This window comes from Babylonia areolata, chromosome 3 (genome assembly GCF_041734735.1).
Source record: "Babylonia areolata isolate BAREFJ2019XMU chromosome 3, ASM4173473v1, whole genome shotgun sequence".
Taxonomy (NCBI): Eukaryota; Metazoa; Mollusca; class Gastropoda; order Neogastropoda; family Buccinidae; genus Babylonia; species Babylonia areolata.
The window spans coordinates 33,252,364-33,264,258 of NC_134878.1; the positions used below are offsets into that span (position 1 = coordinate 33,252,364).

Sequence of the window (11,895 nt, forward strand, 5' to 3'; positions counted from 1 at the left end):
AACACCCAAAAGAACAGCGAGGCCAACACACACACACACACACACACAGAGAGAGAGAGAGAGAGAGAGAGAGAGAGAGAGAGAGAGCAATTAACAGTATCGTTAGCAAATGAACTCTGAGAGAGAAACATAACAAAAACGTATTTAAAAAATACAGTAAAGTAAAACAAATTAAAACAAAACAAAGCACACAAACAAACCAGCAAGGGGAATGTTCTACTGACATTAATGCTTCACTTTCATCAATATTTCCTGCCTTCCAACCCCACAACCTCTTGAAAATAATCCCCTATGATCAGTCTCCCCCGCCCTCCCCCTCCACCCTTCCCCTCCCCCGCAGTGCTCCCGCTGCCTTCCCTACAAATGGAAACAAACAAGACAGCCAGATATGTGAATGAATGAAATACAGAAAAACATCATATCTTTTGGTCAGAGACATCACAGAATCCAGATTAATTTCAATCAATAAATATCCCCTCTATGAAGGACTGCCATTATCCCTTCTTTTCATGTAGAAATCAACAATCCCGACAGATAAAATTGTACAACTGACGCAATGATGATTATCATCATTTGAAATAAAACAAAGCAAAGCAAACAACCAAACAAAACCCCGCTGCATTTTGGTGTTTCTAGTACTGCCACAGGATCAGACTGTATATGCTTGGAGAGATAGCATCGTCACAGACTAGAGCCACCTTCTTTCTGTCTCTCTCTAATATATTGTATTGTATTGTATTGTATTGTATTGTATTGTATTTCTTTTTGTCACAACAGATTCCTCTTTGTGAAATTCGAGCTGCTCTCCCCAGGGACAGTGCGTCGCTCCATTACAGCGCCACCCATTTTTTTTGGTATTAAAAAAAAAAAAAAATTCCTGCGAGCAGTTTTATTTGTTTTTCCTATCGAAGTGGATTTTTCTACAGAATTTTGCTGAGAAGAAACATTTTGTTGCCGTGGGTTCTTTTACGTGCGCTAAGTGCATGCTGGACACGGGACCTCGGTTTATCGTCTCATCCGAATGGCTATATCGGGTGTCCCACGAATTCATTGAAAATTTTCACATAGTAACCTTAGGGTATCATCAACAAGTCTACAAAATATCTAAAAGTTGAATTATGCGAGTACTGTCAAATTCAAAACAGCATGTCAAAAAATCCAATATCAGAGGAAAACTCACTTATTTCAGTTTGTGCTCAAACGAAGCCGTTTCGTCCAAGCAGAAATGCTTTTACGTATTTCTTCCACTGATATCTCCTCCATTATATAATTATTCTATCCTTTAACGCCTGCTCGGTCAGTTTGTCTCTCACTCCCCGGTAAACTTTTTCCTTCAGAGAATCCCACATGGCATGATCCATTGGGTTACAGTCAGGACTTTGTGGAGGCCATTCATCCTTATTGATGAATTCTGGTGTAGCCTCCTCCAGATGGGCCTGGGTCACCCTACTTGTGTGTGAAGGAGCCCCATCTTGCTGAAACACGTAATTGTTTCTAGAATAAAGACGCCTACAATCCGAGAGAAGATTGTCATCCAATAACTGAATGTAGCTTTCACTATTAACCTTGGCTCTATCAGTGTCAATAAAATGAATGTTTGTTTTTCCTTTCCAGCATACTCCAGCTGAAACAATTATCTTTTTTGAAAATCTAGAAGTCTCATGACAGAGGCGAGATGGCTGAATTTCTCGTTTCTGTTTCCCATAAATGCGATCCTTTTGGCGATTTTTAGCTATCTCTAACGTAAAGTCTTTCTCGTCTGTGAAAATGATCCTTTTTACATCAGTGGCCGAGTAGCGGTCATTCAAATTACGGCAGCGAGTTTTTCTTTTCCCTCTGACATTTTGGTCCCTCCTTGATACCTGTATCCTCTTGAAAGGCTACAACTCATGTTCTTTCGCCAATCTTTGCACAGAAGATTTGCACACTTGTAAATCGCTTGCAACTTCTCTAAGAGATTTGTGGGTCCCTGGGTTCTCCTCCTGGGATTAAATCAGTTCCTCAACACGGTCCTTGTTCTCCTCCGAACATGCAGTCTTGGGTCTCCCACTGCCAGATATACGTGCTACTGACCTTGTAGTGCGTATTTGAGCGATAAGTCTATCTACAGTGACATGACTCCACCCCTTGCCTGGAAATTCCTTTACGATCATTCTTCCACCCCAGCCGTTCTCCTTGAATCGGTTTTCAATGGTAACCTTATCATTTTCACTCAAAGGCATGGTTGATCCTTCCAAACTGAAACTTTGGACAGAACTGATTTTGGATACAGACGCCAACCCCCCAAAAAAAAACAAAAACAAAAAAAAAAAAAAACACACACAAAAAAAACACAAAAAAACCCAACAACAAACAAACAAACAAAAAAACCAATAGACTTGACACCCAGACAGGCTATTTTTAGACTGACACTGATTGACAGATGCCAACACCTGACAGCTGGCATGAACATGATGAAGGTCACATTGCACAGCTCTGATATTGGATTTTTTGACATGCTGTTTTGAATTTGACAATATACTCAAATAATTTGCATCCGAACTTACAGATATTTTGCAGACTTCTTGATGATTCCCTAAGGTTACTATGTGAAAATTTTCAATGAATTCGGTTTCTCTATCACTGAGAAAATACTTGTCAAAAACGGTTCACTTTTTGGGGGACACCCGATATATATATATATATATATATATATACATAATATATTTCTTTACCGATTATGATAATGATCAATATCAGAAATCACTTTTCTGCATAATCTGGACGACAACTCTTTGATCGCGAAAGTTTTGTTTTTGGTTTTTGTTTTGTTTTGTTGTTGATTCATTTTTTCCCTACGCTAAATTGTCGTTGTGCACGGGTCTTCGGTGTATTGTTTCATCCGAAAGGCCAGCACCCACAACAGCATCAGCTGTCGACCATTTGGAGGAAAACTGCAAACAAAGTGCTAGACTAGATCCGCAGATCCGAGTACTGGATATATATATATATCTGTGTCTCTCTGTCTCTCTGTCTGTCTCTCGTTTCCTACACAGGTGTGTGCTTCCATCAGAGTAATGCCACCACACTACAAAGGAACCAAATCTAAAGTAAAAACACGTCTCGCATACAATGGATATGGACACAAAAACAGGGGGAAATTATCATGAATCTCTCACAAAGCAGATATTATGGAACAGTTAAAAACAAAAAGAAAACAAACAAACAAACAAAAACCCCACCAAAAATCACCCCCCGGCACCCACCTCCCCGCCCCCCCCTATGCCCCCCCCCCCCACCTCCGCCCCCCAAAAAAAGAAAAAACACAAAACAAAAGAAACAAAATACCCCCCCCCCCCCCCCCCAAGTTGATTTACATGAAGATTTATCAACAACAAAATATAATAAATGACAAGCACAATCTTAACAATAACGATAGCAAAATTAACAATCACTTGAGCAAGTGTGCACTGGAGGTTTATAAAAAACACACACTTAATTCAACATTTGAATACAAATAAGGCTGTAAGTGATTTTGAAAGGATAGATTATCTGCTTAAACATAAATCATACATGAACACTGTAAAACCAGACTTCCCAACTTAAGCTTTTCTCTCTCTATATGTCTCTCTCTCTTGTTTACGCTCCTCCCCACACCCCACCCCACCCCCACCCTCCCGTCCACACATCCAACCTTTCTTTATTTATTGACCATAGGGTAAATGTCATTATCGTAATGTCTACTCAAAAGAGGATGGAATATGTTGTTTTTTTATGTTTAAAAATAACTTTGTACAAAAAAAAAAACCACACAAAAAAAAACCTCATTCCATTTACCAACTGATGTGCACTATTAAACAAAGCGAAATAAACGGAATGATTTTTTTTAGTTTATATAAAAGGTAAAGCAGTTCACCTACCGCTGAGCAGCGATCGGCCGCCGAGAAAAAAAAAAAGATATGGGAGATAATCTAATTTGATAACACACTTTGCTCAGCGAGAAGTTATTTCTCCTCAATCACAAATCCCATCATTTTCAAAACCACGCAGAAGATTGCTGCGACAATGAAAACCGGATGCAATACATTACAGTACAATGCGATACAGTCATAATAGGACATAGAAACAAAACATCATCCCTCTGAATGATTCAAATTATCATCCACACTTCTCTCTTCCCACCTTCCATAACTGACACACCTGCTTGTGCCTTAGTCTCTTCTGAATCTGCTGAATCATGAGAATTATTATGGTAGCCACGACCCACGGCAAAGCATATAATCTTGTCTATAAATTAGTCTATCGCGTAGGTCCCATTTCAGGACTTAACACCCGTGAGTTCTTAAAACCAGTTGAAGAAAACCCCAGATGATGACGAAAGGTTAATTAATCAAACGAAAAAAACAACAACAACAACAAAAACCCCCACGTCTCACTCTGACCACGTAAAACAAACCAAGTTAAACATTCTGATAAAAGGACCAGATCATCTGCGTCTGTTTTAGTTGAATCAAAGTCACAAAGTATATCGATTTTCTTCAAGAATTAAAAACATAGGTAAAATTTAATATAGCGAAAAGCATTTCCCAATATTTCAAAACGAAATACAGTCAGTGACTGGTTCTGCTGTTACGATAATAGGAAAAATCCCCCCTGTAAATAATGTTGTGATGTGAAACAAAACAGTTTGCAATGTGAACCCTCATAATCTCAGTACTTTTACTGTGAACTTAAAACCCGACACGCAGGCATAATTGCTTGCCAGCGGCTGATACAACGGGAAAGATTATAAAGGCGGACACACCCACAAACCCACATGCAAGTACATACATTGTTGGTCGGGGGGAAACAACAATGAATAAGTATACTGTATAACAATTATGCACGACGATTCAATAAAACAGTTTTGATTACCATTCTCTGTGAACTCTTAACATCATAGGCCCTTCTGGAGGTCTCAGTTTCAATCAGCACACGTAATATATTTGTCAACAAACGACACTTAGCGTCACAGTGTAGGCTTTGATAGCACCTCACGAAATCCTGTCACAATGAAAATCAGTCACGACACAGTATATAATTATAATCCAGTCATGATGCCAGAGGAAATAATGTCAACAAAGTTCGCAATTTCAGTAACGTGGTGATAATTTTCAGATGCATTCGGAGGATAATTTTTTAACTTCTTTGTATGTAATCATACCTTCGGCGGATAACTTTTAAAGTTTTTTATATGTCAGTTTTTCTTCTTCTTTTTTCTCTCTCTTATTTCTATTTCCGCGGCTTTGGCGGCTGATTTTCCGCTAGCCAGTGACGCACGCGTCACGAGGGGTTCGGCACTTCCGCTTCCGGTAGTTTGATGACGGGGATGTCGTGCAGGGCTTTTGAGGAGGCGGAGGAGGAGAACATGCCCGCCTTGAGGTCCCCTTCCAGACTGTCCGTGTCCGCCACCTCCATCATGGGCGCCAGCTCGGTCCGCCGCCAGTTCTTCTCCGCCTCGCCCTCCTCCTCGTACTCCTCCTCGATGCTGTCCTGAGGAGACAGCTTGCGCACCGAGCTGGCGCTGCTGTCGCTGCCCAGACTGGCGCTCCTCATCTCAGGCGCCAGGCGGTCCCGGCGGCGGTCCTCCAGGCGGTACAGAGGCTCCGTGTGCTTCCTCTGCAGCCTGGGCCTGTGCTGGCTGCGCGGGGAACGTCTCAAGCCTAACCGCCCGCTGCTCCCCCCTCCTCCCCCTCCGGCCAGGTTGTCTTCGGGGAGCTCTTGTCTCAAGAACTCGTTGAATATTTTGTTGGTCTTCTCGTCGATGCTGTAGTCCCTGACCATGTATTTGTCCCGGCTGTGGCCGTAGGAGAAGAATCGGGTGAAGATGGAGCGCTTGCTGCTGGGGGCCTGCGGCATGGAGAAGTGGGTGCTGCTGGTGGTTCATGGCGTGCGAGTAGCGCCGCTGTTGGTGGCTGCCGCTGTCCTCGAAGCTGTCCCCTGAGGGGGCGTCCGAGCGGATCGAGTCCGTCTCGGGCTCCTGCACGCTTTCGTAGACGTGGATGGCCTGCCTCTCGCGGCTGTACTCCCTCCGCTTCTTGCTGGCCGTACGACCCGCCCGCCTCTCGAAGTGCATGGCGTTGGAGTTCCTCCTCCCTCCGGCCACCTCCGCGCGGCCCCCTCCCCCGTCCGCGTTGCCGTGGTGACCCGCTGCCCCGCTCCCACCGCCGGCCGCGGCCTGTGCAGGCTGCCCGCCCCCTCCTCCTCCTCCTCCTCTCCTGCCTTCCAGGTGCTCCGGCTCTCCGCGCAGCTCCCCCCTCTCCAATATCACCCCAGCCATCCCGCGCTGGTCCTCGTGGTGAAGCTCCACCTGCGCCTCCACGGCCTCCCGAACGCCGGACTGCTGGGTCTCCAGGGACTTGTAGCCGCTGTCCGTCTTCATCTGCCTCAGGCGGCTGTGCTGGCTCTCCGTGGTGCTGTCCGTGTTGTCCGTGGTGGACTCGAAGGACGTGGTGGTCACCTCGTGGCGGGACGTGTCCGACACGTCGCCGTCCGTCTCCACGCTGTCGAAGCTGTTGTCGGCGCTGGCCGAGCTCAGGATGGCCGCCACCCCGGGTGGAGGTCCGGCCGGGGAGCGGGCCAGGCGGCCGCTGAGCAGGTTCCGGTACGTCTGCCGCCGGTTCTCGTAGTTGGGGTGCAGGAGCTGCGATACACCACCACCGCCACCGTTCCCGTTGTGATGGTGATGGTGATGGTGGTGGTGGTGGTGGTGGTGATTGAGGTGGGGGTAGGGATGAGGGTGAGGGTGGTGAGGGTCGTCGTGAAGGACGACAGGGCCGTGAGGTCCTCCTCCTCCTCCTGCCCGCGCGCCACCCCCGCCCCCGCCGCCAGCCTCCTGCATCATCCTGCCTTCCCACTGGATGCCGCTGTCGCGCTGGTCGCTGGTGCAGGCGTCGCTGGGCACTGTGGACTCGAAGGAGGTGGTGTGCACGTGGTCGCGGTCCTCGGGGGAGTCGTCGGGCGAGGTGCCGTCCTCCATGCGCACCGTGTCGCTGCACTCCTCCTCCTCCTCCAGCGTCGCCCGCAGGTGCCAGATCTCCCGGTTCTGGTGGGACCCGGACCCGTCGAGGGTAGCGGAAGTTGCGGTGGCGGTGGTGAGGGTGGTGGTGGAGTCGCTGTTGTTGTTGTTGGTGATGGTGTCGTCGAGGTCGTCGGGTGGCAGGAGGGCCTCCAGAGCCAGGCACGACACCTCGCCCTCCACGGCCTCCTCCTGTAGCTCCTCCAGGCTGCCCGTGTCGTTGTAACGTACCTGGCCAGGTGGAAGCGGCGGAGGCACAACACACACACACATACACACACACGCGCGCGTACGTGCACACACACACACACACACACACACACACACACACACACACACTGCAGTGATTATGCTGTTTAGTCTGTGTGTATGGTGTTCGTAAACTGGCGTGCTGAGAGAGAGAGAGAGAGAGAGAGAGAGAGAGAGAGAGAGAGAGAGAGAGAGAGAGAGACAGAGACAGAGACAGAGAAACAGAGACAGAGAAACAGAGACAGAGACAGAGAGACAGACAGACAGAGCAGCGGGAATGCTCTTCAGTCTTATTACAGTATGCGTGAATAGTAAGTCCATGTACGTGTTCGTGAACAGAAAACATGTGAATTATATTCGTACAACAGTTATGTGCATGTACAGTATTCGTGAATATTAAATCCATGTATGATTTGGTGAACAGTAAATATACGGTAAACAGTAAGTATATGTAAAATGTTCATGAACAATATAATGCATTTCGTGAACAGTACGTATTTGTATTTGAATTTTGCCAGGAACAACCATTTTGTAGTGTACAGAAATCGTGAACAGTAAGTCTAGTTTACAGTATTCGTGAACAGTGAGTCTGTGTGCAATGTCCGTGAACGGTAAATATGATGTATTGTGTTCGTGAACAGTAAGTCTATGTATAGCATTCGTAAACAGTAAGTAGGTATATCGTGTACAGTATTCGTGAACGGTGAGTCTGTGTTCAATGTTCGTGATCATCAAATATAATATACTGTATTCGTGAGCAGGAAGTCTGTGTATAATTTGGTGAGCCGTAAACATACTGTATTCGTGAACAGTAAGCAGGTATATAGTGTACGATATTCGTGAACAGTAAGTCTATGTAAAATGTTCGTGAACAGTAAATACAATGTACTGTATTCGTGAACAGTTAATATGTACAATTTCATGAACAGTAAATATACAAACGCACACACAACCGCACACACACACACACACACACACAAACGCGCGCGCGCGCGCACACACACACACACACACAGGCCCCCCAAGCCCCACTCCACACACACACACGCACGCACACACACACACACACACACACACACACACACACACACACACACACACACACACACACACACACACCTCCAACACCACCAACACCCTTGTCCACACCTCACCTTGCTTGATGTGGGCGAGGCCAGCTCGGAGATGACGTCGTAGTCCGTGTTGTAGAAGGGGCCCCTGGAGAACTCCGTGATCTGCAGCACGTCATAGTCAGCCACGTCCTCGTAGCTCTTGACCTTGCGTGTGGCCTTGGCCCTCCCCTCCTCGCCTCTGCCAGCTCCAGACTGTGGGACGTCGCCTGATGGATCACGTGGAAGGAAGGAAGGAAGGAAGGGTGGGGGGAAAGGGAAAGGGGGGTTATAATAATTTCAATAATTCATTCTTGCATACTGCGCTATATAACACACACGCAGAAGCAATCTCCACTCTGAGCGCTCTTACAAATTCAGTGTTCAGCCAAAGAATGGAGGAAGCACATTATACGAAGTAGAAACATTATAAACGAGTGATAGGAGATCCAGTGCTTAAAATGAATGGAAAAAAGCACATAAAGGAGAAGTACAAAGATATACACATATAAAGAAACTGAAGCACAATCATTGATATTATTCAAGCGCAATTTACCCCCAAAACAAAACAACAACAACAACACATCAACAACACACACACACACACACACACACACACACACAGAGCGTCTCAGTGCAACAACTGTTCCACTCCAGTACAGGGGAGAGAGAGAGAGACAGAGACAGAGACAGACAGACAGACAGACTGACTGATAGACAGACAGACAGGACAGAGACGGTGGGATGGGCAAGAAAGACGCGCGCACACACACACACAGAAAGGCGACTTCCTGCTGAACGTGACACCTCACTCACCTTCTGCTGATACGCGTGTGTGCGCTGCACGTGCTTGGGCACCGGCCGGGTCAACATGGCCGCCTCGTGCTTGCTCGTGCCCTGCCGCTGTAGCTGGTGCTGCTGCTGTGGATGATGCTGCTGATGCTGATGCTTCAGAGTCGCTTGTCTGGGAAGGGCCTGCTGTTTCTGAGGCAGATGCTTCTTGGGCATGTCCTGACACCCAGCGACGCTGTGCTGCCTCCGGAAGTTCTCGTGCCTGGAGTTCTCGTGGCGGAAAGTTTCGTGCGAAGGCGGCGGCGGTAGCGGCGGCCCAGCTTTGTAGTGTTTGCCTCCTGATGGCTCGTGGGAGAAGGAAGAGGACTTCCCTCCGTGGTGATGTTTGTAGGCGCTGTGGTCCCTGGAGCAGGAGAAGGAGGAGGAGGGAGGCAGAGGCGGACGCCGCGAAGTGCTTGCGGGCCGTCTCGTGAAAGAGAGGGTGGTGGTGGTTCTGCTGCTTCTTGGCGGAGGAGGAGGAGGAGGAGGGGGGAATAGAGGAGGAGGGGTGTGGAGCGGCGGAGGAGGGGGGTTCGTGGAGGGCGCTGGGGAGGCTGTGGGCGTGGTGCTTCATCATCATCTCGTGCTTGATGCTGGCGTTGTAGCGGGGGGACACCGGCTCGTGCAGGGTGTTGGGAGAGAGGCCCTGCTGCTGGGTCGGTCGGGTGGGAGAAGGAAGGAAGGAACGAACAGATGAGTGAAAGGGTGGATGGATGAATAAAAACAAACAATAAATTATTAAACATATAGCTGAATGAATTAAGAAACAAATAAATAGATAAATGAATAAAGAAACAAATAACTGTACAAATAATTAATAAATGAATATATAAACTAACAAATAGATAAATAAATAAATAAATAAGTAATACATAAAAATAGATAAATAATAAGAAATAAACAAATAAATGAATAAATAAATGAACGAATCAATAAATAAATAAATACACACCCACACCAATACCTGCTTAACTTAACTACCTGACTATTATTTACACTCATTTGTCCATCTGTCCACCCGTGCACACACTCATTAACTAATCCATGCACGCATGCCTTTCTGCATACATACATACATACACATGCAGCTTTGCATCGTCGCCGGAACTATAGCCATCTGTATGCTGTGTCTTTATTAACCCCCTGCTGTGTCTTTATTAACCCCCTGCCTGCAGGTGACGAGAGTGCTCATCAGTGAAGGGCTATTGCCTGAGATACAGGTCAGGATGCCGGTCACCATCATGTAACACGTCTGTCTGAGTGTGTATGTGTGCGTGCCTGAAATCTGATTGAACGACACAGGAAACGAATGCGCCCAGTGGTAGCCATCAGTCAGCTCTACCCAGGTAGGCAGCCTGTTGTGCAAATGAACCCGTGTTTGTAAAGCGCTTAGACCTTGGTCTCCCGCCGAGGATAGGCGCTATAAAAGTATCCATATCAATCAATCAATCAATCCCCATTCCGCAATTGGACACATGGGAGTTAATCGTTTTTTGTTCGACAAAACCTATCACAAGTACACACAAAGTTATTCCTGCATTTCGAATACCAGTGTGCTCTTAAGTGCAAGCATATATGTATATATATATATACAGATAGTTCACACTCTCTTCGTGTCCTGGGCACCGCTCCTTGCAGAAAGCACTGAGGTAAATACCAAGACCGGTAAAATATAAAAAAAAATATCAACAACAGTAGGCTCTTTATGTCTTTAAAACTTGTATTCTAAAAAAGCAGAAAATGTTCGCTGTAAAAACAGCTTCTTCAGGCAAGGACACACACACACACACACACACACACACACACACACATATATATATATATATATGTATGTATGTATCAGACTGGATTTCTTCTAACAACATCCACACACGACGAAAAACGGAAGAGAGAGAGAGAGAGAGAGAGAGAGAGAGAGAGAGAGACAGACAGACAGACAGAGAGACAGAGAGAGAGAAAATAACACTCACTCCTCTCACGTCAAAGAGGAAGGTGGCAGAATGCTTAAGACTCTCATCTGCCAATACACAGTCCGTGAGGGTCTGGGTTCGAATCCCGCTCTCGACCTTTCTCCCAAGTTTGACTGGAAAATCGAACCGAGCGTATAGTCGTTCGGATGAGACGATAAACCGAGGTCCCATGTGCAGCATCGCACTTGGCGCACTGAAAAGGAACCTGTGGCAACGAGTGTTGTCCTTTGGCAAAATTCTGTAGAAGAAATCCACTCTGATAGGTATACAAATATATATATATATCACAGCTCAGCCGCCGAAATTTTCTCTCCCCCCCCCCATTAGACCTTGAGTGGTGGTCTGGACGCTAGTCATTCGGATGAGACGATAAACTGAGGTCCTGTGTGCAGCATGCACTTAGCGCACGTAAAAGAACCCACGGCAACAAAAGGGTTGTTCCTGGCAAAATTATGTAGAAAACCCCACTTCGATAGGAAAAACAAATAAAACTGCACGCAGGAAAAAATACAAAAAAGTGGGTGGCGCTGTAGTGTAGCGACGCGCTCTCCCTAGGGAGAGCAGCCCGAATTTCACACAGAGAAATCTGTTGTGATAAAAAGAAATACAAATACAAATATGTGCATGCACTCAAGATCTGGCCAAGCGTGTTAGGTTATGCTGCTGGTCAGGCATCTGCCTAGCAGATGTGGTGCACCGT

General features: G+C 46.5%; 1 protein-coding gene across 1 annotated transcript in view; it reads right to left on the reverse strand.

Moving 5' to 3' along the window:
• Positions 1-5,301: 5,301 nt before the first annotated feature.
• LOC143280294 (uncharacterized) overlaps positions 5,302-11,895 on the reverse strand; it is a 101,118-nt gene continuing 94,524 nt past the window's right edge. Inside the window, exons 9-13 of the mRNA XM_076584923.1 lie at positions 9,211-9,557; positions 8,440-8,610; positions 6,863-7,267; positions 5,925-6,691; positions 5,302-5,857 (exon numbers count right to left, since the gene is read on the reverse strand). Coding sequence (XP_076441038.1) covers positions 5,302-5,857; positions 5,925-6,691; positions 6,863-7,267; positions 8,440-8,610; positions 9,211-9,557 — 2,246 coding nt within the window. The remainder of the gene's footprint in view (positions 5,858-5,924; positions 6,692-6,862; positions 7,268-8,439; positions 8,611-9,210; positions 9,558-11,895) is intronic.